At 51.8% G+C, this 27039-nt stretch overlaps 9 protein-coding genes across 9 annotated transcripts; 6 read left to right on the top strand and 3 right to left on the bottom strand.

Moving 5' to 3' along the window:
- Positions 1–188: 188 nt before the first annotated feature.
- On the bottom strand, positions 189–2111 carry N7498_004172 (uncharacterized protein; the record flags this gene model as incomplete). Its single annotated transcript, XM_058451234.1, has 3 exons — positions 189–653; positions 701–2034; positions 2081–2111. The coding sequence occupies 3 exons, from the start codon at positions 2109–2111 to the stop codon at positions 189–191; spliced, it is 1830 nt and encodes a 609-aa protein (XP_058310696.1).
- Positions 2112–2501: 390 nt separating this feature from the next.
- N7498_004171 (M20 family metallopeptidase) lies at positions 2502–3894 on the top strand (the record flags this gene model as incomplete). Its single annotated transcript, XM_058451233.1, has 4 exons — positions 2502–2594; positions 2650–3446; positions 3493–3632; positions 3680–3894. The coding sequence occupies 4 exons, from the start codon at positions 2502–2504 to the stop codon at positions 3892–3894; spliced, it is 1245 nt and encodes a 414-aa protein (XP_058310695.1).
- Positions 3895–6265: 2371 nt separating this feature from the next.
- On the bottom strand, positions 6266–7202 carry N7498_004170 (SDR family NAD(P)-dependent oxidoreductase; the record flags this gene model as incomplete). Its single annotated transcript, XM_058451232.1, has 2 exons — positions 6266–7101; positions 7151–7202. The coding sequence occupies 2 exons, from the start codon at positions 7200–7202 to the stop codon at positions 6266–6268; spliced, it is 888 nt and encodes a 295-aa protein (XP_058310694.1).
- Positions 7203–7428: 226 nt separating this feature from the next.
- On the bottom strand, positions 7429–8382 carry N7498_004169 (TIM-barrel enzyme family protein; the record flags this gene model as incomplete). The annotated part of the gene is made up of 3 exons (XM_058451231.1): positions 7429–8037; positions 8067–8230; positions 8295–8382. 3 exons carry the CDS (start codon positions 8380–8382, stop codon positions 7429–7431), a joined length of 861 nt encoding a protein of 286 aa, XP_058310693.1.
- Positions 8383–14871: 6489 nt separating this feature from the next.
- Positions 14872–15681, top strand: N7498_004168 (C2H2-type zinc finger protein; the record flags this gene model as incomplete). Its single annotated transcript, XM_058451230.1, has 1 exon — positions 14872–15681. The coding sequence occupies one exon, from the start codon at positions 14872–14874 to the stop codon at positions 15679–15681; it is 810 nt and encodes a 269-aa protein (XP_058310692.1).
- A 1118-nt stretch (positions 15682–16799) lies between these two features.
- N7498_004167 (uncharacterized protein) lies at positions 16800–18744 on the top strand (the record flags this gene model as incomplete). Its single annotated transcript, XM_058451229.1, has 2 exons — positions 16800–17112; positions 17171–18744. 2 exons carry the CDS (start codon positions 16800–16802, stop codon positions 18742–18744), a joined length of 1887 nt encoding a protein of 628 aa, XP_058310691.1.
- Positions 18745–19266: 522 nt separating this feature from the next.
- On the top strand, positions 19267–21225 carry N7498_004166 (adenosylhomocysteinase). The gene is made up of 4 exons (XM_058451228.1): positions 19267–19326; positions 19387–19448; positions 19506–19638; positions 19691–21225. Exons 2-4 carry the CDS (start codon positions 19410–19412, stop codon positions 20863–20865), a joined length of 1347 nt encoding a protein of 448 aa, XP_058310690.1. The 5' UTR covers positions 19267–19326; positions 19387–19409; the 3' UTR covers positions 20866–21225.
- A 275-nt stretch (positions 21226–21500) lies between these two features.
- On the top strand, positions 21501–22757 carry N7498_004165 (Tm-1-like ATP-binding domain-containing protein; the record flags this gene model as incomplete). Its single annotated transcript, XM_058451227.1, has 1 exon — positions 21501–22757. The coding sequence occupies one exon, from the start codon at positions 21501–21503 to the stop codon at positions 22755–22757; it is 1257 nt and encodes a 418-aa protein (XP_058310689.1).
- Positions 22758–23900: 1143 nt separating this feature from the next.
- On the top strand, positions 23901–26442 carry N7498_004164 (uncharacterized protein; the record flags this gene model as incomplete). Its single annotated transcript, XM_058451226.1, has 2 exons — positions 23901–24663; positions 24716–26442. The coding sequence occupies 2 exons, from the start codon at positions 23901–23903 to the stop codon at positions 26440–26442; spliced, it is 2490 nt and encodes an 829-aa protein (XP_058310688.1).
- Between the last annotated feature and the right edge of the window lie 597 nt (positions 26443–27039).

The raw sequence follows: 27039 nt of genomic DNA, 5'->3' as shown, positions 1-27039 counted from the left end.
AGTCCCGCGCGGCTGACATGTGGTGTCGGCGGATCCAATAGACTCGCATTACTCTTTTTGCTTTGCAGCTACTGGATAATTACGGTGTTGGCCCCGGTATATTGCATAGGAACAGAGATTACCCATTCTGGAATTCGTGGTTATTTGATGAAGAAATTGCGTCTAAAGCAACCAACCCCCCAAACCGCTCAGGCCCCGGTAACCTCCAATTGAATATCCCAATACGCAAAGGGTTCCGTACTACTCCCCCGAATGAGCTCATCAAACCGCTCGCTAATACGCGTAAAATTTTCCCCAAACCGTCCCAATTCCCTCAACCGAATAGCCACCCAATCCTGATAAATCTGATCCGAAGTCGCAATCCCAGCTAGGAACAAGGGCCAGGTAATTCTGACCATCAGATGCGGTCGGCTGCGATGGAGTTTCAGGCTCAGCTCGAGAACCTGGGACACGGCATCGGGGAGAGACATGAGATTGTCGTCGACTTGTGTGCTGGGATGTCTGTTGAGGATGCTTTGGAAGCAGAGGTGAAAGAATACAAAGGTGCTGTAGAATGTTATTGCGGACCAATTGACCGTTTCTAGGACGCGGCGGTCGCCGGGTGTTTCGCATGAGGGGAACATTTTCGCGGTTTTTAGGACGGTGTCGTATTCCTAATTCTGTTAGGTATGAAATACATGGGTTGAGATGGGGCACTAACGAGGGAGATTGTGTTGATTTCGTCGATTAGCTCCTGGTAGGGTGATATCGCGCCCGAGACACCATCTGCAACACCTTGTTTGAATAGCTCGGTGATCTTGAACTGGACGATATGGCTGTGGTGGTACAGTGTTAGACTGGAGAGATTCTCTATATCATCCAATTGGGCGGACATCGGGTAGTTCTCGCCCCAAAAGCGAGCGGGCGACCGTCTGCAAATTCGGTAGAGTTCGGGCAAACTCAAGTGCTCGGTGTTGCCGTTTTCAGCATTTATGAAGAATTGGTAGATGTTCGTCTCAAATTGAGTCGTATCGGGCTCGAGGAATAGTGCGACTGGGGTGAAGAAGTATAGTGTCCACAGAAGAAAGAGAGGTACTGACGTGCAGCGGAGTTCCTCGAGTGAATCTTGCGATCCACGATCTTTCGAAACTCTGGTGAGTGCTGCGCCGGGAATCGAGAGTTGCGGAGTGGTTTGTGGCTGAGGACCGGTACCCGCTTCATCGGACGTGATCGCAGAGGCAGATGATATATGGGACGCGGTGCTACCTTGAAGCAAAGGGACGATATGATTATGTACCAGGGTTTCAATGCCTCGGATGTGGATATTGATAGCCGCAGCCCCACTACCAAATCGATTCTCGTAGTCCATCATGAGCCACAGTGTGATAAACACAGCCTCCATCTTCTGCGGGGACTTGACGTCTTGCTTCAGTGCATGGCGAAGACTGGATAATGCCCGACCATAGTGCATTCGCCCATCAAGTTCACAGGAATCATTTTTCGAAGGACTGCTTGAGAAAGTCTCTTCGTCGTAGAGTTGTGAGCGATGAATTTCCCGCGCAGTACTGGCCAAAATCATGCTCATGACCATGGGCTCTTTGACGGCAATTTTGTTGTACGCATAAGATACGATGGACCATGGCCAGCGCTTCCCCAAAAGTATGACAAGTGTCGAGTTCTGTAGATAGCTCAGGCAGTCTCGGTCAAAGGCAGACAGAGTGAGAGAATTCGCTGCCTGAATGCTCTGGTCATGATTCGCACCGCTCAGTCTCTGGGAAGGAAGCAATGCCGCCTTACTGGAACTCGCAGCCTGCTGAGCGAGTTGTCGCTTGCGCACGAGCGTACTCAGGTCAGCACCATCGGGATGATGCTGTTTCTCGTTCCCCGAGGGGGAAGGAGACGATGCCGAAGTCGAGTTGCGCGGAATGGGCCCACCCTTCCACTCGCAGCGGAGGCGCGCTGATGTACAGCGCCTGCATTGCGGCTCATCTTGGCCTTGCACGCTGTTCTTTTCTTCGTCGCATTTCACCTTGCGGATGCGGCAGGTTCGACATCCTACCCTTGCTTAGCTTCGTTGGCAAGGAGTTGTGCGGATCCTTACCTGTCTTGGAACGTGTCTTTCCGCGGTGCATTGTGTCATTGCCCTCCCGGCTACATCTGGCCGAGAATGCAGATCCAGTTGATAGATCTGAAGTAATCCACACGAGGGTTTTCAATTGCCGAACCTATCGCTTGCCGATTGCGTGGGGGAAGTGGAATGGAGGTTTATGTGTGGAATTGGCGGGGAATGCCTATCGGGTGCCGAGTGGAGCATTTTGGAGGCAAATCGACGATAAGTGCCGCGACGAGGCGATTGGCTGCGTCGGCAAGTCTGCCAACCCCATCTAGTATCTCGATGCGCTTGTCTTGTTGCACCTCCAGGGTTGCGGAGCTGCTTTGACTCCGTCTCATGTATTTAATCGAGCCTTGATCCCATCATAGCGCCTATCTAGCATCCTTGTTGGTTGAATATCATATACACAATGCACGTTCCCGAAACACAAAGACAATTCCTGAATAGGGTACAGGAGTCGCTCGGCGATTGGGATGATAAATTGAAGGAGATCAATCACAAAGTAAGTACATCATTTTCAGTTTCGAGTCAATGCTTATATCATAAACTCATCTCAGATCTGGTCCAACCCAGAACTCGCATACGCTGAGCATGACGCTCACGATGCAATCTGCAGTTTCTTCGAGGCAGTCTCATCTGACGGGTACAAAGTCCATCGCAAGGCATATGGTCTAGAGACCGCTTTTCAAATTGAATGGTCTAACGGCAAGGGAGGACGTGTTGTGGCGTTCAACGCCGAATACGATGCCCTTCCCGGAATCGGCCATGCCTGTGGTCACAACTTGATTGCAACTAGCTCCGTCGCTGCATTTATCGCGACTTGCGAGGCTGTGAAGTCCGTCAAAGATACCGGATACACAGTCCGTCTCTTGGGCACACCTGCCGAAGAGTCAGGCGGCGGAAAAGTGCATCTGATCAATGCTGGAGCTTACAAAGATGTAGACGCTTGTCTCATGGTGCACCCGACCCCAATGGCACCTGGAAATCCCGATCTTCTGAGTATGGCGACTGTTATTGAAGGTGGTTCCCGGGCTAATGATAAAGTCAAAGTGACATTCACAGGCAAGCCAGCCCATGCTGCGGCGGCTCCTTGGGAGGGCATCAATGCTCTGGATGCCGTGGTTTCGGCCTATGTGAGCATCTCTATGCTTCGTCAACAGATCCTCCCTACTCAAAAAGTCCACGGTGTAATTGTAAATGGAGGTGATCGGCCAAATATTATTCCCATGACAGCCACGGTGGACTATTACATTCGATCGCCAACCAAGAAAACACTGAAACCTCTGACGGAGAAAGTAATCAAGTGTTTCGAAGCTGCTGCGACGGCCATGGGGTGTAAAGTGGAATTCAACTGGTACGTGCACGCATCGCATTCACTTGAATCTGCTAATTCCTGGTAGGGGTCCTTCATACGACGACCTAAAGAGCAACAGACCAATTTGCGAGAGCTATGTCTCGGCAATGCGAGCAATGGGCCATCACACTCTTCTCGACAACTCAGAGCAGAGGGACGCGCTCGCCGGAGCATCTACGGATATGGGTTCGTCTTTCCACGCCAATCATCTGAATTCAGCTAACAATGCCCAGGAAATGTATCGTACGTCGTTCCCGGATTCCACGGTATCTTCTGCATCCCAGCTGAGGGAGTCAATCATACACCTGAATTCACCAGCGGGGCCGGATCGCCCGAGGGCCATAAACGATCTATCGCTTGCGCAGCTGGAATGGCCGTTGTCGCATGTCAAATGCTGGTGGATGACGAGTTTGCCGAGGCCGTGAAGACCGATTTCCAGAGACAGTGATATAAAAATCTCTCAAATAGTCTATACCGAATAGAATGTTATGCGGTTCACCACCCGTACTTTGCCGACATCATGTTTGGAGAAACGCTTTCAGGACTCCGTTTGCGATATCCGGAGAGTGTAAACTTTAATATGATTGAGCTCCAATTGTATTGCTTGCTAACAAGGTCAAGATCAACTGAAGACAATGCTGGTGCCTGTGTCATCAAGCTTCTAGCTTGAACCGTTGCATCTGGTAAGTGCCTACTACGGGTATGTGATGCATAGCTACCCCGCTACTTACCCCAACGTCAGCCTTGTTCTCCACTTCTCTGACAATCTGCGTTTTCAAATTCGTCTCTCGCCTAAGCGCAGAAGAAAGACTTTCAGAGTTTCAGTGTCTGGATCGATAGACCGCCCGCTACAGAGGACCTTCCTTTTATGATGGATATGCTCGGAAGTCAAAGAAAGCGAACACGATCGGGGTGCTGGACATGTCGAACTCGGTATGTTGAGTATTTTGAGAGTTCCATTGAACAAACTTGGTAGTTATCCCCATTATGGAGCATGTACTGATCAGAATAAAGCAAGAAGAAATGTGACGGAGAAGTATTCCCATGCAAAAACTGCCTGAGGCTTGAGATTACCTGTAACTGGGGAACTAAACTGGTGTGGGAAGATGACACTCGGAGAAATGGCATGCAGAGGAGAGGCCCACGGAGGATAACACAAAAGACTTCAGCCAACGAGTCAGAAGCAATCAGGCCAAGTGACCGACGAGTGTGCAGGCGTCCAACCGTCGCAGATGACACGGCGCTGGGAAAAGACATCATTTTTATGCCACAACTGCCCTTCGGAAATAAATTGACCCCCAACGAATCATTCCTTCTAAATCATTACATCCAGCGATTCTCACGCACTTATCCAACACGTTGCGACCCCACCAACCCCTTCTTGTCGATTCTCTTACCTCTTGCAATGGAACATCGTGCCGTTCTGAACGCAGTTTTGGCCCTTAGCGGGGCTCAATTTGGACCTGATCACGACTTAGTAATCACCAGAGTGATACTTAAACTCCGGCATCGTGCACTGGAAGGATGTCGCAACCTAGTGGCAAAGTCCGAAGCCATCTTCGATCCATATGCCCAGCCGCCCGGCAGAGATCCGAGGGTTACACAGGGGGAAAAAAGTATACTCTTTACACTAGCGTGCTGTGTCTGTCTGCTCCTCTATGAAAAGATTGTAGGCGATGGGAAGGCCAATTGGATGCCTCATCTGGCCTTTCTTGCAGACTTGTTTGATCGACTGGAAAGTCCGGCGAATAGGAAGACCTTGGAGTCGGTCCTGCGTGGGAATCAACAGCGTTATGCATTTTGGTTCCTGCATAATATTTTCCTGTACAATGATCTTGTCCAGTCGACGGCTACTGGTGCTTCGACTTTGTCGAAGTATTATCTCCGCATTTCCCGACTGGACGGCTCACCAGACGTTTCATTCTCGGTAAATGGAGTCTATTCGATGAAGCCTGAGGAATCGGGCAATATGCGCAGACAAGGGCGATTTTACTTTCCGTACTTGATTGCCCAAATCAGTTCTGGGAGTGAAACTGTTTCTGATATCTGCATTGATGCCTGGGACGGAAGGCTTGATTGGTTGCCGAGTTTCTCGATTACTTTCGGGCTTTCCGATTCGTTTGTGTCACCGTCTATACCATCGGAAAACATTTCTATGGAAGGTGACGACACCTGCCCGGATGCCAAAATTACGGACTTGGATGAGAAGTTGTTAATATCAACCATCTATCGTTGTGCGGCCAAGGTTTACATGAGACAGATAGCATGTCGACGGCAAGCACACAGAACCGTGCCGCGGCTCGAGTTTGATATGGCCAATCTAGCCTGCCATGCAACCTTGCTTATTTCTCAGTTGAGCGAGGGCTCTAGCTTCGAGAATACCCTCCTGTGGCCAATCGGTATCATTGGACCTGAGCTCTTAGTCGCGCACGAAGCCGAAAGATACGGCCTACTTTGTCGACTGCAAAAGCTGGAAAGGAGGTTTCAAATGAAACATTTTGAAAGAATGCGAGAGGTTCTTCTCAAAAGGTGGAATCAGACTGACCGTTTAGTTCCCGGAGAAAAGATACAAGATGATGTATTCTTATTTGGGTAGAAATCTGAATGATACTATCGGTTGTCCCAGGGTGTATTGGACTGACAATTCTTCAGCACCTCGTGGCCTAGGGTATCCTTGCTTGAGAGACAAATGGCCATCTTTATTATTCGAAGCACAAGGGCCCGTTGTAACGTATCTTAGCAATTCTATCCAATCTTCTGTGGTGACACCCATGTGCTGGTGTTGAACTGAATTAATCGCTTTCATAATCTAAATGTATCTACTGGCCCATCTTCATACCGCCGTTCGCGCAGACCACACTACCGGTAGTCCAGATTCCATCAGGAGTGCACAGCATACCCACGGTACAAGCAACTTCGCTAGTAAAAGCAGGTCTCCTCCCACCCATTTTCTCCTTAATCAAGCGAATCTGCTCCTCATTCAATCGGCCCATGGTGTCCGGGTCACTCTCGACCAACTTGCTCATGGGAGTATTATCCTGGAATCCCTGAATATCTCCCCAGAAATCCTCACCCGCTTTGAAGTACATATCTCCAATGACAGGACCAGGGTTCACGGCGTTGACAGTAGCGCGGTCTGCCAGCTCGCGCGCCCAGGTGCGAGTCATAGACTCTAGTGCAGCCTTGGTTCCACCGTAGATCGACTGGCCTACGAAGCCAAGCGAGGACGAGACACTAGAGGTATTCACGATGCGGCCGCTGCGGTCGGTGGGGAGATATGGGGCGACTGCTTGGGTGAGGAGGAGCGGAGCAAGGACGTTGATCGTATACTGCCAGTTAAAGTGCTCCGGGGCGATGGGGCCGCGCGCAGCGTCGTTCAAGTTGCGGTCTCCCGCGACGCCGGCATTGTTGATCAGGATGTCAATCTGCAGCTTGCCCGAAGAGCTAAACTTCTCCTTTGCCGCGTTGAGGATAGCTGTGACGGCCTCTTCGGGCTTGCTCAGGTCAGCCTGGACAGATTCGCAGCGGATGCCGTGTGCGGAGGCCAGCGAGGCACACAGGTCTTCTGTGTGCGAGCGTGAGGACTCGGATGTGAAGTTCAAGAGCAGAGAGCAGCCCTTGGCGGCAAGGTTGCGAGCAATAGCTTCGCCGATTCCTGAAGCCGTGATTAGAGGCGTTCTTATCGCATGGCGGGGAATACACACCCCGCGATCCACCGGTGACGATGCCGAATTTGCCTTCCAATACGCGTGCCATTTCTTCGAAGATGTTCAATTCAAGTAATGAGAAAGAGAGAAGAGGTCGGGAAGACTGGTGCTACTTTGTACTCCAAGTCACAATTTAGCCGACAGGCGACTTCGGTCGAAGCAGGTCAACCCCACGTCTCCACCTGCGCTGGAAAATTGCCAGTTTGGGTGTCAATAGGGAAACCCGGTTAATTTTCTCAAATGACGTTCTCCTGGACTCCATCGCGCCCACTTTCCTACTGCAACCGCACCTTCAATCGTTTAAATTCTTCCGCGTTCTCTTTGATCGCGATCTCCACCGGCAGCCGCTCCATACTACTTGCGCCGAAGAACCCATGCACCCCAACCGTCCGCGATAGCACAAACTCCGCATCCTTGGGGCGCGCAATTGGCCCACCATGGCATAGCACCAGGATATCCGGGTTAACACCGGCTGCCGCATCGCGAATCTCCTGTACAAATCCAACGCAGTCATCCAAGGACCGGCCACTCCGCGCCCCGATCGAGCCGGACGTCGTCAATCCAGCGTGAGCAACGACTACATCTGCCCCGGCGCGAGCCATCTTGACCGCATCCTCCTTATTGAAGACGTACGGCGTTGTTACAAGCCCCAGCTTATGCGCCGTTGCGATCATCTCCACTTCAAGATCATACCCCATCCCCGTCTCCTCGAGGTTCGCCCGGAACTGGCCGTCGATCAGGCCGACCGTCGGGAAGTTCTGCACGCCGACAAAACCGAGTTTCTTCAGCTCTTCGAGGAAAGCGGGCATTGAGCGGAATGGATCGGTACCGCAGACGCCTGCGAGGACGGGTGTGTTCTCGACGACCGGGAGGACTTCGCTGGCCTGGTAGAATTAGCGGGGCGTAGTTGGACATATGATTGTAGACGTATCATTTCCACGACGACTTGGTTTGCATCTGAGTAGGGCATCAGCCCAGCGAGGGAGCCTCGACCGGCCATGCGGAATCTGCCAGAGTTGTAGACTAGGATCAGGTCGCAGCCGCCAGCTTCAACGGCCTTTGCGGAGAGTCCAATGCCTGTTCAAAATCTTAGGATCGTTTCAGGCTTGGAGGTGTACATGGCTTGAGTAGGCAGTCTTACCAGCACCAGCACCGACGATGATGGAGCCATCAGCTACAGTCTTGCGGAGTCTCCCGAGGACCTCCTCTCGAGTTGTCGGGCGTGGCATTCTATAACGTATGATGGGTTGAGGGGTTGAAGTTAATTTTGGACAATTAAATTAATCCAAATTTGAAACAGTACTGGATTCAAATTCTGCGTCGTTGTTGGAAGCTCTATAGATCATGTCCGAAGAATCGTTTGCAGCTGTCGCTCGTTCTCTCGTTACCCCTCACTGCCCCTCGAATTACCTCATTGCGCTTGTACATCCGGCTACCCTCGAGGGCACTGAGACATTTCTTAAGGAGATGAGCTGCAAGTATCAGCGTTTTAAATCCCGGCTGATTTTGTGATTTGAATTGCAAAACGAACAGCCAAATCTGCATCTCAATTTGGTTGTTTTCGGTTCACAACTTTAAGGAACTGTCACTCGAAAGACATAGTTTTTGAATTTCAAACAAACCAGTTAAACATGGATTGCCATCTGGTGATAAATATACCCCTTTCGTTGATTCACTGTCGTAAGTTCATTCAAGATTGATCTTACCATGAGTAGGGGAAAGCCGAAGATCAAAAAGGTGGTCGTGATGTGATCAATTGATGGAGGATGTCCTGGAAGTCTGCCCCTGCCTACATTTATTATCTAGCTCTCTCTTTTGTTCTTATTCCGTACATACTTTCTCGCTACAGTAGCTAAGGTTGTATTCCGTATTGTTCTGTTTCCGGTCATTGTACTTGGGCGTATGACAACGGGAACCTTAGTTTTCGAATACAAGAGAGGCAGAGTATGGTCCCATGATTACCTGACCAAAAGTAAAAGCCAGGAGGCTAGATTTACATTGAGATTGTCATCTTTAATTTTATAGGGTTCCCTGATTGGTAGAGTCAAAAGCTACCTCTGCCCTGTGGTCTAAATTTAAATGCCTCAAAATTGGGAAAGGCCCCAAACTTGAGAACGATCACGTTAGTCACGTCGAGACCGCTCGTGAAAGGCATTGCAAGCCATGGCTTCCAGCGACCCACAAAAACAAACGTAACCCGTCGATGAAACAGTTGTAAAACACAGGAGAAGCTCTAAACCCCCTAGGCCCCTGGTTCCCGTGAGACAAAACCAAACAAAGTTCCCGGCTGATCATCGATCGGCGATCCCTAACTAATAGTCGAATGTCATGGATTGTATATTTGGGGAAATTCGTGCCGAAGAGGCATTTTGTGTCATGGTAGTTCAAAGGTCTTATCCTCTGATGGATATGACAGCAGGTCTTTTCATTTAGATGAAGCAGTAAGACGGCAAATGGCTTGAGACATTCGCGCTAGCTGAATCTCCCTAGCTCAGTGCTGCTTGGGGCAACGGGCGTTCATATGTCTCGGGATTTGTTGTAACGCCGACACAAGGTGGGTTTCGAGAAGGGCTTTGGGTGGTAGGGTCGATTAAGGAATGGTTCGACGTCGAGTATGAGTTCTGTTGTCGATTGACTGGAAAAAGAATTTAGCCCCACGCTGAGCCAACTTATTTGAGTATCTTTGATGTTGTAACCCTGCTGTCAGTCAATTGGGAAATTCTTGTACTCGTGGAGAGTTCACATTGGAATGGCAAGACGGGAGGGTCGAGAGTCAACTTCCAATTGCGCTTGATTTTGTTAGTATGGCTGTTGCCCCTGTGCCCGTTAATTCAACAATGGGATCCTCATGAGCACTGCAAGGACCGTATCCTGTTGGCAGAGACCATGGCATCGACCAGATAATAAAAGTCGGTCTGGGGGCATGAGTACGGGTGCCCTGACCATTGATTCGCTAGGGCTTTCCCTAGCGAATCGACCACACACTTTGCTCCAGGAAGACACAGACCAGCTGGACCTGTTCATGAATAGTCTCTTTCCAGACCAAAACAAACCCCAATCCATCTCCCGTTCAAGCCCCACGCAAGCTAAAACTACCGATTCCCTGTAGGGGTGATGCCCAATTTCCCAAAGACATGCGAAAGCATGAATCCACGTAAGAAGTTCGTGGGCACCACATTCAAAATCCACTAAATATGCAGGGGCCAGCCTATCAAGCAACCAGCTAATTTCACTCAGCCTGGCGCAGAAGCGACGTCCCAAAATGACGTTTCCGCTTACGCAGCCCTCGAAGCTGGAACTAGCATGTCGCCTTGGTGGACAAGGAGTACGCTAGCCTCGTGAATGAGTCCGCGATTATTATCTACTTCGTAGCTTCCTCCACGTTTGGTCGGATCCATCAGAAACCTAAATTTTGCAGGAGGCTGGTTTAACACTTTCAAGGAATAACCCCGCAGAGCGTACTCCGTACTCCGCAGCAGAATCAAGGGGATTGAAACAGCGGATAAAGTCAAATGCAACTTGATACAGCTGCACTTCGTATTTTTCACCCCACGGTAGGATTACGTCCATTGTGTCATAGCACTGGGATAAGACACGTAGATTTTCGATCGTGATATCCGCCACATGAACCCAGATGGTGGACGTACGTGTACCCCGTGCCCCAATACTGGAACGTCGATCCACCAAGCGAGAACCAGGGCGCTAGCGTCGTTATGTCAGCGAATATAACGGGATACCCGAATAGGTAAGGTATTCGTTGGTAGAATGCACGCAGGGTCTAGAAGCCACGCAGTGGTAAACAATTCCCACAACCCCCGTCCGTCTCCATAGATAACAATGGAGTAGAAGCCGAAGACAGCTACAGCTCCGGAGGTTAAATATTGTACCCCTCTCTTAACGCCGTAGTCGAAACTCATGATGTTATTTACAGCAGTCCAAGCGGGTCCGCCTACTATCCCCAAGACCACTTTGTTACAAACTATTGAAAAGCACAGACTCCACGAACCAGAAATAGCCCAATTCTGGATGCCATGCGCCACAGCGATCGGCGGTGGTAGGTAGGCGTGTCAGGCTAGCAAGGCAGAATCCCGGCCCCATAGCCAAGATCGGCTGCGACAGCAGTCGGAAGTACGGGTGCCGGATCGTCCATGGAAGTGGGCGAAGTGCCGAAGCGGGTTAGCTGTCGAATAGGATTCAATAGTTCCGGTACGTTGGGTCTCTGGAAAACCAGGCAGCACTACAGAAAACCAGGAAGGGCAAATAGGCCTGTGGCTGTGTACGCATAAAGTTGTGCTTGGGACTGGACTTCGTGATTGCCTGGACTAAAGAAGACTGGGCAGTATCGTCGGTCGGGTTTTTTTAAATTTCTCCGACCGACATTTTTGTCGTACCGTAATGTTATGTAAGGGTGTAATTTGGAATTAAGATTGCGGCCCCAAAATGAGTTGCCGTAAAGCGAGTCCCTGGATGTTCGTAGTTTAACATTTCCGAAAGTCACTAAGCACAAAACAAAAAAAATAGACCAGTGGTCTAATCTTTTTCAAGCCACCCGATCCTTTCAATGGCGTAGATGGCCCGAAGGCCGCGTGGGCAGGCATGAGCAGGCGTGGCACAGCGACCGTAAATAAGCGAACTTCAATACGCTAGTGGAAAACAGAGTGACCAACCGGAGCCCGTTGCAGCCGAGCTAGTCTGATCCCAGCAAGTGGGAGGGGAATGGCCACGAGTCCCTGCATTTCGGGTGCACAGAGGAACGAAACGAATCCGAGCAAAAAAACGCATTACAGTAAAACAAGGGTCTAGGGAGGCGGCACGGACGGCACTACTGTAGAGCCCTGACAAGTCAATCATGTGGCGTAATTCTCGCAGGGCTGGGATGTACGAATCATGACAGTGGTGAGGGCAAGCTAGCGTACTAGTCAGGTCAAACGCGGAAGCAAAACTGCTGGATCGGGACGGGCTGGTCAGCCCAGCGTGTGGATATACGTAGTCTGCGTACGTATACCCCGTCCAGAGCTTCGCGCCGAGCAAATCATCGCTCGGCTTGAGACGCCCCAAAACGGTGTCTGCGTCGACCCACGAACAACCTTTTTTTTTTTTTTCTTACAGGGTCGAGATCGGGTTGCAGAAGCTTGGCTGCTGATCGGCATTCACGATGCGTGGGCTTACAGTTTGGCTGACGCGCGAGGGGTCCGTGGCTGGGTCTTGGTCCAGGAGTGGGCAAGGGCGGTGGCCTATTCACGCAATTGGAATACTACGGATGTCAACCATGCACGACGGAAGCAGCTATTGGCAGATGTCAAAAAGCTGGAGATTCACCCTTGAAAGAGAAGGAGAACAACTAGAGATAATCACCATCATTCATACGTCGCCCTCTTACGTACGTTGAGCGGAGAGTCCCCGCGCGAATGTTTCTCGGGGCGGGGCGGCACCAAGCGTGTACGAGTACGAGGGGTCGTACAAGCCATACTGCTCTCCTGAACCCTAAGCTTTCAGTCCTACAGTAGACTAGCCTTATCGTAGCTTAGTATGGGCCCGAGTACGTATGCTGTTTTACTTCGGCGATTCGGGGTTGAAATTTTGATCAGAGGCATCTCCGCCACGGCCGGAAACTCGGTGCAGAATGCTGTTTGCAAAAGTCTCGGTGTAGATCGGGAAATAAAGGCGCCCACGTCGTGAGAGGGAAAACCGGACCGCCGGAAAACTCATCTAGGGTTCTGGCATGAGTTCATTGCACAAGGGGGGGGAAAAAGTCCCCGCCCTCCCACGATCGGATTTCCAGGGCCCTGCAGTAAAACCCAATACCAAGACGAAGACACGAGAACGGCAGGAGGATCATGAAAAATACAGGTTCTCCACAGCCCGAAATCTCGGAGCCGGAGGTTAGTTCCCAATAGGGACTGGACAACCAAGCGCAACATCATCGCCTTACGTATGTCCCCGGACTCCAGCCCTAGGATTCCTAGTCTGGCACGGCATCTCTAAATCTTTGGATCTGCTTGGATAGTGCACGCAACAAGGCTTGTATCCCGTACAATACGGCCTGGCACATAAGGTTTTTTCATGTTGGGTGGGTATAAATGGCTTGCCCGAGTGTCCGGCAAATCCGGGCTCGGAATCCCTGCGGCCTATTAGCGAGTTATCTTTCCCAGGGTCCATGGAACAGGAGCGAATGGCCGGCCCAAACGGCCTTTTATTCGCCCGCAGTTCCTACCGTCATGCTTCTTGAATTGTACAAGTGGATCCACAGGCGCAGGCTTCGTTTGCGCGGCCGAAGCCCTTAGTTCAATGCGTAATCGTAGAGCAGAGGAGCAGAGGATCCTTCTAAGACACGTATAGAGAACGGATGATGATGATAAGCTAGGGAAATAAATTACGTGCCAGAGCAGATCTTGCTGACGACTTCGTCCCCGTCAGGGTCGCGATGGCGCGGGCCGGATCAGACGGCGCAGAAACGGGTCTGTGTCTGCACAGAAACCGCCGTACAGTAGTTTCCAGGGTGGGTAAGGGACCTCTCGCCCTCTTTGATACATTACGACGAAAGTATAGGCGCCACTCTTCTAGGGGTAATACCTGATATGGTTTTTTAATTTCTTTTTTTTTTTATTTAATTCCGTATTCGACGCCCTGAAAGAGGATTCCTGATCCGCCCGCTCCACTCTCAACGACCCGGGAGTGCGATAGCGCCCTCGATATTGAATGACAGTTAATACATGGAGCTTCTGGGGAACCTCGCCGTACAAATCTTGGAAGCTTGGCTTCGCGTATTTAGTATTGGCACGTCCTGAGATATCCTTTTTTTTTTTTCTGGTTCTCGTTATTTCCTCTCCTTCTTCCTTTCCCCTTCTCGACTACACTTCTTGCTCTTGTATTCTTTTGCCTACTTTGATACCCGTCTTCCCCTCCTTGATTATCTGTCACGAAATCTCTCCCCCTACAATCAACCTTCTTATCTCCCCATCGGCTCTCAAACCACCCACTGGTCCTGAAATTCATCTCGAACTCCCGCCTCTGGCAGGCCTTTCTTTTTCGACTCTTGTATTCTCGTGTCGCAGTGCACTTTCTCTGAGAGAACGACTTGTGCTCGGCAGGCAGTTAGACGACCGGTATTGGATTCTAAACCCCCCTGCAATATCCCCAGGCCATTTCGCAACTGCCGTTAAGGATTGTGTTCCCCACGTCAAATTAGTGGAGAAAGGAACGAAAGTTCAACCATTTGAAAAGGGGTATCGGAACTTTCTGGGCTGTGGAAGTCGACCAGCACGGGTACGGAACTGTTCAGTTGCGTGCGTGAGACTGTGGCATCATCCTATCGCCTTCGCCTTCAATCTCGGTGGCCTCCCGTTTCTCGAAAAGAAACGGGAAACGTAGCTCGAGTCATCGGGCTTTCTGGCAGGTCTGCAGGCAAGCGCCAACTTAGGGCCTAATGTTGTCGACGTGTTGTACGACGCAAAGGACAAACATCTTTCGAGAACTGGTGCGTTTGCTGAGTGCCTCTCCGGAGACATGAGAGCCTCTCCCTTTCCCTCTCTCTGCCCTCTTTTCCCTTTCCCCAAACGGCCTTTTCGGCACATCCCAATTCCCTCGAGTCATCTCGAGCTTCCAGCCCGACCGAGAGGGCCTACCGAGTCAATTTCCGTATCAAATTACTTACTTTCGTCCCCTCCGTTCAGTATAACTTTCCAGCCCCGGTGACCGCTCATTGGGGTTCAGAGGAAATGTCCAGTAGCAGGACGAGCATTGTATCGATCCTAAACAATGACGATCATCCGTCGTTTGCTGTCCGGTCCAACCTCAGACTTAGTCGAAATCAGTCTTCATCATTGTACTCGCAATCAGACCAGGAGCTTCCTCCACCCGCCATCGACTCCCAGTACGTCCGCCCGCATGCATCGTCTGAGTCGCCCATGACCTCGCCGCGAGCCACCCGGCACACGTTGGACCCGGTAACCGAAACCGCGCAGCCCACCTCGCCGGGCTCTTCGGAAGGCTCTGTCTATGACTATCTGACGAGCCAGTCAGTTTCGGGATACCACCCGTATGCGCAGCAGGACCATCGACATGGCTCACGATATCCGTCGCGCGGGCCCGCGGCGCCCAGGACGCCGCCCGAGATGCCGTCCAGCTCCCAGGAAACGAAATCACAGTCGGGGGGATCCCGGGGTACCGGGCGAAAGAACAAATATCCGTGCCCTTATTCCGCAAGCCACGGGTGCTCCGCTACTTTCACGACGTCTGGTCACGCCGCTCGCCACGGCAAGAAGCACACGGGCGAGAAGAGTGTGCATTGCCCCATCTGCAACAAGGCATTTACCCGCAAGGACAACATGAAACAGCACATCCGCACTCATCGCACCCACTCCCAAGATATGCGGTCAACCTCTGAGCCCGAGACGGATGGCAGGTGGGCAATGGGTCGAGCCGAGTCTAGCTATGCGCCCAGCACGCACAGTCGGACCGTCAGTCAGTCAACAGATGCGAGTGTCATGCCTCCACATGGCAGTGAACAGCAGCAGCATCCTTCATGAAAAGTTGCTCCAAGACGGTCAAACGATACCGCTCCTAATACCCGATTCCTTCTCCCTCAAATCCCGCATACGAATTTGATTCGTTTACCTGACGACCGTGCTTTTCAAACACTGCTGCGCAGTGTGATCTAACTCTTCGATCTTTCGCGCATTTCCTTGTCATGGATTCTCCATTGGATACGCCGAAACCAGACCTACGTTTACGTCAATGGATGTTCCCGGATGGCCCACCCTCGGGATTTCATCTCAGATCTGCCGAGAGGCCCAGGCCCCAGATGTTCTATGACGGCTTTTTCTTATTGGTGTCATTGTGTTTCATTCCCTGCTGTATACTCCCCATGTATCATTGCATCTGAATTTTTGAGTCGCTGTGTGGGAAGATTTGGCGCAGTTCCGGCATGGAAAGGGAAAGTGTTGCCATGTTCTCATGTATAGTACTTTGCAAGGATGACCATGAAAGAAAGGACCATGTGTGACCAGTTCTGGCTGCACCAAGAGACATTTATGTGCCACAAATCGTAGGGAAAAGAATTCTACGGAATCGCGGGGCCGGCCGAGGGTTGAGCCGTGGAACGAGGACTTTGCCGGATCTATAACCCCATGTAAACATTCCTGGATCGACACTGCGTTTCAGCATGCCTGAGAGGTGCGATGAGCGGTCAAGAGCGAACACGACTGTAGGGCTAGCAACTTCCCTGATGGTCCAGCCACATTAACTGCAGGATGACGTCGCGCGCTATGGCTGATACAGGGCCTCGAGCGCGCGGCCGTCTCATTCGATGGGTGAATATCTCCAAGACATGTTTCCAGACGTCATTGACAACACATAGCAGGTAGATATATGAATGGAAGCCCCTGATCGCGAATGTCAGTCTTCGTCTCACCACAACATGGATGGTATATTCCCCGTGAAACCGAATTCTCTCAGCCACTGCCAAGTGACGACCAGCCCCAGCTGATCCCTGCGCCCGAATCGACGTCACGCCACTCTGCCCCGCTTAGATCTGACTCTCGCCTGACTCTGACTGCTTTGTTCTTCATCAACTACTCCCAGTGAACGGTGGAAAGTTCTCACTTCCGACTTTTGTCTTTGCTTTCTTTCCCCCCCCCCTTCCACAATGGCGTATTACGAGGATCGTCGGTACTACCCGCGCGACCGTCGCCCGGCTGCAGGTTATGCTGCAGACTATTATAACGACCCGCGGGGTAACTCGCGCCACGAGAGAGAGGTTTATCCTCGCGCGGGCAATGACTCCGTCGAGGAAATCCAGCGCGATTATCCCCCGGGTTCGGACTATGTCTACGAGCGCGGCTATGACTCCAGACGATCGCGACACCCTGTTTATGAAAACGTGCGACGGTCATCGTCGGTTGGTGCCTACGATCCCTATAACTCGCGTCCGAGACGGTCAAAGAATTACGACGATCGCCGTAAGTAATCTCATTGCTGAAATGAGAGACGAGTGGTTTGCTGACAACAATGGTGCAGGTCCGCGTCGCTCCAGATACGACTCTGCTTCTTCTTCTTCTTCCGGCCCTTCCCCACCGCGTCACAGACGCCGCAAGTCTTTCGGCGAGACTGCCCTTGGTGCCCTCGGCCTCGGCACTGCGGCTTCATCGTCCAAACGTTCAGACCGCGACCGTGATCGCCGTGGCCGTCAAAGATCCTACTCGCGCCACGGTGACAGATCATCTTATTCGTCATCCAGATCTCGCAGCCGTGATCGAGGTGGTCGCTCCGGTCGGAGCCGCCAGCGCAGTGAGCAACGAATCGCCCAGGCAGCCCGTGCCGCGTTGACGGCTGGTGCTGTCGAAGCCTTCCGATCCCGCAAAGACCCCGGCGAATGGACCGGTGACAAAGGCAAGCGCATCCTCACTGCTGCTGTGACTGCGGCCGGCACCGACGGTCTTGTCGACAAGAACCCCAACAAGCACGGAACTCGTCACATCATCGAATCTACCCTTGCAGGCCTGGCCACCAACCACTTCGTCAACGGGGACCGATCCCAGTCTCGCAGCCGTAACAAAAATGGCCGCAGTCGTTCCTCCGGTGGTGGTCTCAAGGATCTCGCCGCTACTGGTGTTCTGGCAGCTGCGGGCAAAGAGATATATGACCGAGTGTCTCGCTCACGATCCCGGCATCGCGGCCGCGGATCTGAAGACAGTGATGATGACCGTCGCGGGTCTAAGAAGCGCAGCAAGAGCGTTTCAGACTACATCAACAAGGGCATGGCTGCCCTGGGCATCGGAGAAGAATCCAAAGAGCGGAGCCGAGACCGCGACGATCGCGATTATGATCGTCGTGGGGAGCGACGTCGTCGTCATGACCCCCAGTCTGACGAGTATTCTGATTCGGACGCAGATAGCGACTATCGCAGCAGAGTCAGCAGGGACACGAGAAGGGGCAGAGGCTCGAGAGATGTAGGTTTATATCGTTCCATGAACGAACGAAATTCAATCCCCCAAGATCAAAACAGTGCACCGCGCGGCGCGAATGGCACACGCGCTCAATCGGCTGACGACGGTTGCGACTGCTCCGACACCAATTCTGACTTAGGTGATAGTAATGATGAGAAGAAGCAATCGAAGAAACTGAAGCGCGACATGTTGCTAACCACGGGTCTTGCTACTGTGGCGACTATCCACGCGGCGCATGGAGTGTACGGCGGCGTGCAGAAGCGGAAGCAGCGCATGAAGGAATTGGAGGAGGGAAAGATTACAACTGAAGAGGCTCGCAAACGTCGCATGAAAGCGAATACCATTGATGCCTTCAGTGTCGGTCTTGCTGCCCTCGGTATTAAGGGTGCTTATGGAGAATGGAAGGAGGCCAATGAGAAGCGCAAGGAAAACAGTCACTTCAAGCACAAGTGCGTCGAACGGGCTGTCAAGCGTCAGCAACGTCAGCAGCGTGAGCAGAAACGATCTCACAGCCAGGGTTCGGCGCCCGGCCGAAATCGCTGGCCGGATGAGATTGAGTACCCTGAGTCCCCGGCTCACGGTTTTTCCTATCACGATGGAAATCCGTATGGGGCCAGCACGGATCCAGCGCAGATCGCCTACTAGTGCACTTTCTCGCGTACGATGGGTCATGATTTATGGATTGATGACAAAATTGATTGCACCCGTGCTTTAGCACCAATTGTTCTTTCTTTTCTCTATTTTTCGTTTCCGTGTCATTCTTACTCCGAAATGTTTCCCCGTTTCTAGACGAGACATGTCCTGGGTCAACACACGAGCGATTCGGTTGCAGCTTTGTGTCTTGTTCTAGCGGTATTTGACAGCGACGGCTTCTACTTTTCTGCCTTTAGAGGCCATGATGTATTACGAATAATGGTACTCTTTGATAACACGTGTATGTTGCGAAGTAAAGACCACTCGGCATCAACGAACGGAGGGCATGCCGACTAGGTGACTAAGCGCCAGACCCCCGCTATGGTGGGGCTGATCACAAGGTACCGGTACCTTATTATGTATGGTTGATGCCACATGAATGTGGGTACCATTACTTGTCAACGGTCCCTCCCCTTAGTAACCGCAGAGAGTTTTCCAAGGTTCCCCCTCCTCTGGATCTGCACCTCCCTCCTTTTCCTCTTTTCCTTTTTCCCTCTCTCATTCTCATCCTCATCCTCATCCTCTTATTTCTTCGTACGATCCCTTCAATTCCATTTCCATTCCCGTCACCTAATACTGACAGACCTTCTCCAGTATCCTAATTCCAACCATACATCATGGCTGCCCCCGCTCAGAAGTTCAAGGTCGCTGACATCGTACGTGCCCCTCGTCTCACCTCTCATCATCCCATTGTCTAACAACACCTTTCACAGTCCCTGGCCGCCTTCGGTCGCCGGGAGATCGAGCTCTCCGAGGTTGAGATGCCCGGTCTCATGGCCATCCGTGAGAAGTACGGTGCTGACCAGCCCCTCGCCGGTGCCCGCATTGCTGGTTGTCTTCACATGAGTATGTGGCCCCAAAACACAAACAGAAAGGCACCGAGCTGACCCTTTTACAGCTATCCAGACTGCCGTCCTGATCGAGACTCTCGTCCACCTCGGTGCTGAGGTCACCTGGACCTCCTGCAACATCTTCTCCACCCAGGACCACGCCGCCGCCGCCATCGCCGCCGCCGGTGTTCCCGTCTTCGCCTGGAAGGGTGAGACCGAGGAGGAGTACCAGTGGTGCCTTGAGCAGCAGCTCTTCGCCTTCAAGGATGGCAAGAAGCTCAACCTCATCCTCGATGACGGTGGTGACCTCACCTCCCTCGTTCACTCCAAGCACCCCGAGATGCTCGACGACTGCTTCGGTGTCTCTGAGGAGACCACCACCGGTGTCCACCACCTGTACCGCATGCTGAAGGACGGCAAGCTCAAGGTCCCCGCCATCAACGTCAACGACTGCGTTACCAAGTCCAAGTTTGACAACCTGTACGGCTGCCGTGAGTCCCTCATTGACGGTATCAAGCGTGCCACCGATGTCATGATCGCCGGTAAGATCGGTGTCGTCGCCGGTTACGGTGATGTCGGCAAGGGCTGTGCCCAAGCTCTGCACTCCATGGGTGCTCGCGTTATCGTCACTGAGGTTGACCCCATCAACGCCCTCCAGGCCGCCGTCCAGGGCTACGAGGTCGCTACCATGGAGGAGGCCGCCAAGGTCGGTCAGATCTTCGTCACCACCACTGGCTGCCGTGACATCCTTGTCGGCCGTCACTTCGAGGCCATGCGCAACGACGCCATTGTCTGCAACATTGGTCACTTCGACATTGAGATCGACGTTGCCTGGCTCAAGGCCAACGCTCAGTCCGTCCAGAACATCAAGCCCCAGGTGGACCGCTACCTCCTGAACGGCAAGCACATCATCCTGCTCGCCGAGGGCCGTCTGGTCAACCTGGGCTGTGCTACCGGTCACTCCTCCTTCGTTATGTCCTGCTCCTTCTCCAACCAGGTCCTTGCTCAGATCGCTCTGTTCAAGGCCGAGGATGCCGCTTTCGGCGCCAAGTACATCGAGTTCGGCAAGGGCGGCAAGAAGGACGTCGGTGTCTACGTTCTCCCCAAGGCTCTTGACGAGCAGGTTGCCCTGTGTCACTTGGACCACGTCAACGCCAAGCTCACCAAGCTGACCCCCGTCCAGGCCGAGTACCTCGGCCTCGATGTCAACGGTCCCTTCAAGAGCGAGATCTACCGCTACTAAGCGCACTCTACCTTCCCCTTTTTTCCTCCAATTGCGTCCGCTATTTCTATGATTCTTTCTTGAGATATAGACTTTCAACATGATTCGACGATGTTACGATTGGCATTTATCGGGTTCTTCATCAACATTGAACTCAAAAGTGGTTGTCTTCAACGGCATAAAAGTGTGGCTCCCTCGGTGGTGAGGGAGATGAAGTGTGCTTGTTTTCTGTTTACTGGCGTGGGTTGACCTGGGATGGTCTTGCATTCAACACTGCGTACGGATGGGATCCTTTTCTTTTCTTGATACCTTAGTCCTGTGCTGGTCTACTTGGCTGCACAGTTGAAATAATGAAAGTAGAGTACAACTCGCTTCTGAATCTTTTCTTCATCCGTAATGTAAAAGCTGTTCTCCAAGATGTAGAATTGTTGGCCATGGAAGTCTCATATTCAGTCAGCAACCTTGGAATCAAATTGTCCCATACTTACATCTGATCCTCAACCTCTCGGACGCATCTCCCATCCCGTGCCCCACCGCGAAGTATAGCTGCACCCTGCACCTTGCACCACCGCGCGTGACGTTGCAACCCCTCACCTACCTAACTGCTCAAAGCACACCATTTACTCCTTCGCAATGACTCATCCTAAGATATTAAAATGACACTCCCAACAATTCTCCTCCTAGGAACATGCGACACCAAACTCCCCGAGCTCCTCTACACGCAATCCCGCCTCTCAGCATGCAAGACTCTCATAATAGACATAGGCCGCAACGCGTCCACCGACCCCTCAATTTCAATCACCCACGCCGACATCCTCGCCCACGCCTCTAACAAAGAATCCATCTCCCACCTCGACCGCTCCGACTACATAACCGCGCTAATACCCCACGCCACGGCAACCGTCCAAACCCTCTTCCAGGAAAAGCGCATCCACGGTGTTATGGGTATAGGAGGGTCTTGCGGCACTGCACTAGCTACAGCACTTATGCGCGATGCGTTACCGGTGGGATTCCCGAAATTAATGGTCTCGACCATGGCGTCTGGGGATGTGGGGCCTTATGTTGGGGAGACGGATATTTGCATGATGTATAGTGTTGTTGATATCGCGGGGCGGAATCGGGTGCTTGAGACTGTCCTTGGGAATGCGGCCGGTGCGATCTCGGGGATGGCGTCTTTCTACTTGTCAAAAATGGACGAGGATGAGTCTGCCGCAGAGGGGCCGCGGATTGGGATTTCGATGTTTGGTGTTACCACGCCTGCGGTTACGCGGGCGAGGGAGTATCTTGAGGAAGTGATGCCTGGTTGTGAGGTTTATGTGTTCCATGCTACTGGGTCTGGGGGGAGGGCTTTGGAGAGGTTGGTGCAGGAGGGAGTGTTGGATGCTGTGCTTGATTTGACGACGACGGAGATTTGTGACGAGGTTGTTGGGGGGGTGTTGAGTGCTGGGGAGAGCAGGTTGTGTGCTGCGACGAAGAGGGATTTGCCGAGGGTTGTTAGTGTTGGGGCTTGTGATATGGTCAATTTCGGGACGCCTGAGAGTGTTCCTGGGGAGTTTTTGAAGGGGGAGAATGGGAGGGTGTTTCATCATCACAACCCTACCGTTACGCTTATGCGGACTACACGCGAGGAGTGTGCGAAGATTGGGAAGGTTATTGCGAAGAATGTACGGGGTGATGGCGTGAAATGGACGAGGATTTTGCTTCCTACTGGTGGAGTGAGCATGCTTGATGTGCCTGGACACGCATTCTGGGATCCTGAGGCGGATGAGGTCCTCTTTGCTACGCTGGAAGATGAACTGCGTGACATTGGGATTCCAGTCATCCGCGAAGAACGTCAGATCAATGATCCCGACTTTGCGGTCACTGCGGCTGAGATGTTGCGCCAGTTAATTGAGGAACATCGAGCCAAGTGAGGTCTGTGGATATGGTCTGTGGATAGTGGAATTACCTCGAGAACGTATTGGGGTTTTGTGGGTTGATACTTTCCCGTCAATCCCTATCCATAGTTATTGGTTTGTCGCCTCAACATAAACAGCAGTCAAAACATGGTACTTTATAAAAAGGTCTATTCTTCTCGGCCTTCCTCTAAGCCCTTGCTGTTGCTAATCTAGAACTGTGGATCTCGGAGTATTATCATCTTCCTATACATAAAATTCGTTAATATTCCTTGTCTTGAATATCTAATTTCAATAGATCATATCCTTCCAATTCGCCAACAGTATATCCTTAGCATTTTAGTATAACGGCCAAGGACTAGTCGATAGAAGATCGCAAAGCTATTCTGGAATAATTGAACACGTGAATACCTAAAGCGTTATGATCTAGGGCTATCAGCAAATCACTCAACAATTCTAATGCTGAACAGGACAAGCAATAAGCTTCACCGTGTACGTAATTACCATGATCCTCGCGGCTTTCCGTGAGATCCAGGATCTAAAAGATATGCTTTTAGACTGCAGTCTAGATGTATTTCCGAGTCTCATGTTGAACATGTTGCATAAACTAACAGTTTACTATTAAAAAAGAACTGGGCTTGAAGAGTAGATATTCTCGTCCGCTTTAAATGATAATTATAGAAAGTTAGATGCTCACGTGCCTACCAATGGCCGGTCAGCTTTATTGTTGGTTTCCTACTTCCCGGTTGTTCGCGCTTAATGCTGATTTGAACAACGCCATTCTAGATGCATGAACCTTGCAAGCTCGCTCGAACTGGCAGCTATTGCCTAGCGCTGTCACACCCAGCAGATTAGCGGCTGTCTAGTTCTGGGAAAGATAGGTAGTGTCCAATAAGACGAGCAGTTCATACCCTTGTAAGTGCGCAAATTGGGGGCCGTAAAGTGGACAACGTTATACTCGATCGAGAGCCCCCGCCGGTGATCTGAGCACTTAGCCCCGTAGGAAATTCGGAAATTAGCTGGAGGGCATGAGTACTAGACCGCTATTTTTGTCGCGCTAAGCTGGAGTCTAGCCTGGGCGGAGACCTTCAAATGAAGGGTCCCCGCATGTTTCGTTCCCTTTTCGTGTTCCTCGTACTCAGGTCCAGGTTTGTACCTCCCATGGCTGAGTCGCAGCATTCACTCCTCTCCGAGGCCGACCTCATCACTGTAAAGCCTCAGCGAACATGGAATCCATTGGGTCGTACTTCACCCGACTCTGAGTACGCTTATCTCCCGTCGTATCGCGAGGATCGGCAGAGTTTCTCGGAGGAGGTACTTCGCGAGTTCGGATTGGGCATCACCAACCCGTCTGGTGAGACATTGCCTCGGAGTAAACGAGACTCCATCTCAAGCGAAACGAGTCCAGAGACGACGCCAGGCTTCTTGAAGACACATCAGGGGAGACTGGCGACTCCTCACCACCACAATGGCAATTGCCCGAGCCGCACGACCGTCCTGCAGCGACGCCTATCGTGGGTCCCGGTGACGATTTTCGTCCTGGCGTTCTATGCGACTGTTTTCTCCGGAGTGTACCTGGCCGTTGCGATTCGAAAGCCGAGATGGCCGAATCTCGGGTCCGGCGAGTCTGTGGCGGCATCGACAGCCAATCTGCTATGTGCCTTTTTCGCGAAGACGATCGAATTGGCCTATGTCACTATTTGTGTTGCGTTTCTGGGACAGGTGTTGAGTCGTCGGGCAGTGACCAAAGACTCACAAGGTGTGAGTATTTCAGATATGAGTATGAGGGCTTGGATCATGCAGCCCGGTTCCATGATTGTCCACTGGGAGACACTGCGCTACTCAGCGCTCACGTTTCTCGGTCTCATTGCCTTGATTGCGACGTTCGTAGCCATGCTCTACACGACTGCAGCTGAGGCTCTAGGTAAGTCGGCATCAATGCAGCCTGACATGTGCAAGCGCTAACACATCGCCAGTATCACCAAAGCTCTCCATGGGTCCACTACAGCCAACCATCCTCTGGGGCAAAGTATATGCCAGCTGGGGCAATCCCGAGTTCCTCGCATACAGATGCCAAACTCCAATTCCTATCACCATGGATCCTGTGTATCGCAACACGACATGTCTCCAGATGGAACATGTCGGCCAGGCCTATCACAACTTCGAGCAGTGGCTGTCAGCTTGGAACGATCTCATACAGAGTAGCAACCAAACATCCGATCAACTACAGTCACGACCCAAGCCCACTGGCTCTATCTGGGATAACACCACTGTCATTGGTACCTGGATCGAAATTCAGAATATCACGGAGCTGTCCTTGAAGCACGACCGCATGGTCAACAACATTACCATGGCCATGCCTCACGCCGGAATTCCCGCCGCAGCAATGGATCCCAAGAACAACATCCGTCAACCACAAGACGCATCAGGCGAAGGCAAATACAGCATCGAAGCCTCAGTCCCCTCTCCCGCTGTCAACGTCCTCTGCGTCGGCATGAATAAAACCGAACTAGCCCCACTAGTATACTCCTCTTGGCCCGACTCCAACTTCAGCGCAACAGAATACAGTATCTCCCCGCCATCCAACATCCCCACATATCCATCCTGGCTAAATAGCACCGTCGTCGACGACCTCTTCGGCTTCGGCCCAAAATATGGCCAACGCCCACCAGTCTTCGGCACCTACCCCGTACCCAACAACACAATCCTCAACACAACAGGCATCTGGCCTACGGACGCAATCTACCTCCTAGGCAAACCCTCCATCTCAAATCCGGATTACGTCATGTGCTCAATCCGCGCCAAAGAAACAGGAGTCTGCTCAACACGCTACGACACCGCCTCTTCAGGCGCCTTCCTCTCCTCGCACTGCGAAGACGAATCCAACCCCCTCCAATACAACCACAAAGACCCCTCCTTCGTAGAAGGCCTCTGGTCCCCCGACTGGAAAAACGTCGCCACAGAATGGGCCAGCGCTCTAAGTCTCGGCTCGGGAATCACAGCCTCCCAAGCCAGCACAGAGCGTGTAATCATGCAGATGATGCCATCACACTCCAATTCCAGCAACACATACACCCTCAACCCAACCCTCCCTTCCGTTTCCGAGGCCCTCGCCGTATTGGCAGGCAGCACCTTAATCCTCAGCTCCCAAGACTCCCCCTTCGTGCAAGGCTGGAATTACACCGCACCACCGGATATGCTATCTTCCCCAGCCTATCAACACTTCTCCGCCACACTACAGGCCGTCAACTACGCGTCCGGCGGAACAGAGAAATGGCAGGGCGTCTTCTACGTAATCCTGACCTTCGCCTTCCTCACGTCCGCCGTGTGTCTGGTCTTCATGATCGTCGAGGCCAGGGGCCACCAGATAACGGACTTCACGGAGCCGCAGAACCTCTTCGCGCTGGCGGTTAATAGCCCACAGAGTTCGAGACTGCAGGGTGCTTGTGGGGGTGGGCCTGTGGGCAGGCAGTTAAAGGAGAGGTGGGTTATTGGGATGGAGGAGCTGGATGCGCATTATTACATTCACGCTAAAGGAGAGGATGTGGGAAGCCCGGGGAACTATGCAGATGGGAGGGAGGATACGAGTTATAAGGGGCTTCAGCAGATGGAGGTTGATGATGGGCTGAAGGCTGTTAGTCCGGCGGTTGATGAATTCAGGAGGGTTTCGAAGAGGCGGAGTTGGTTGGCAAGGTTTTATTAGGGGTTTTTTGATGCCCAAGTGCTGGTTCAGGTTTAACGATATCCATTAATCAGTTGAGCATTTCCTTGTTATGCATGGTTGTCGAAAGTTTGCATACACGACATTAATATTAATAAATGAGCATGAGAATACAGTTAGGTACGTTTCTTGTCTGCTGGAACGAGTCCAACACAGAGCCGGTAAAAACTGCATAAACTACGATAATACAGTTCCGTATTGGAAAATTTGGAAATGATCAGATATAGGGATACCCAGGTACCCTGAATTTCAAAAGTATATACAACATGGCGCGAACCCAAAGGATCAACCAGCACGCAAGACAGAGGGAAACCAAGTTATCGACGTATCGACACAGCGATAGCAGAAACTATGAGACAACGCTAAAGAATCGCTCGGCACACAGTAGGAAATGCAGAAATGCGGCGGGATGCACCACCGAAACAGAAACAAACATGTGGCTTTTGCAGAGTCCACCCGGAGACGCCATGCAAGGAAAGAAAGAGAGCTAGAGATAGGGACAGTGAGAAATTTGGAGGTCGGGGAAGTGAGTGACGAGATGACGGAGAAAAAGAGAGAGTATTTTAGGTTAGGTAAGGA

The sequence above is a fragment of the Penicillium cinerascens genome, assembly GCF_028974065.1.
Source record: "Penicillium cinerascens strain IBT 15544 chromosome Unknown contig_24_segment0_segment0, whole genome shotgun sequence".
Lineage (NCBI taxonomy): Eukaryota > Fungi > Ascomycota > Eurotiomycetes > Eurotiales > Aspergillaceae > Penicillium > Penicillium cinerascens.
Note: the sequence above shows the minus strand (reverse complement) of the source record. Positions and strands in the feature narration are given on the sequence as shown.

Coding starts and splice junctions, on each gene's coding strand:
- N7498_004166 (XM_058451228.1), top strand. CDS start 19,410: ATGGCTGCCCCCGCTCAGAAGTTCAAGGTCGCTGACATC. Junction 19,449..19,505: donor AGTTCAAGGTCGCTGACATC/GTACGTGCCCCT, acceptor CACCTTTCACAG/TCCCTGGCCGCCTTCGGTCG. Junction 19,639..19,690: donor TGCTGGTTGTCTTCACATGA/GTATGTGGCCCC, acceptor ACCCTTTTACAG/CTATCCAGACTGCCGTCCTG.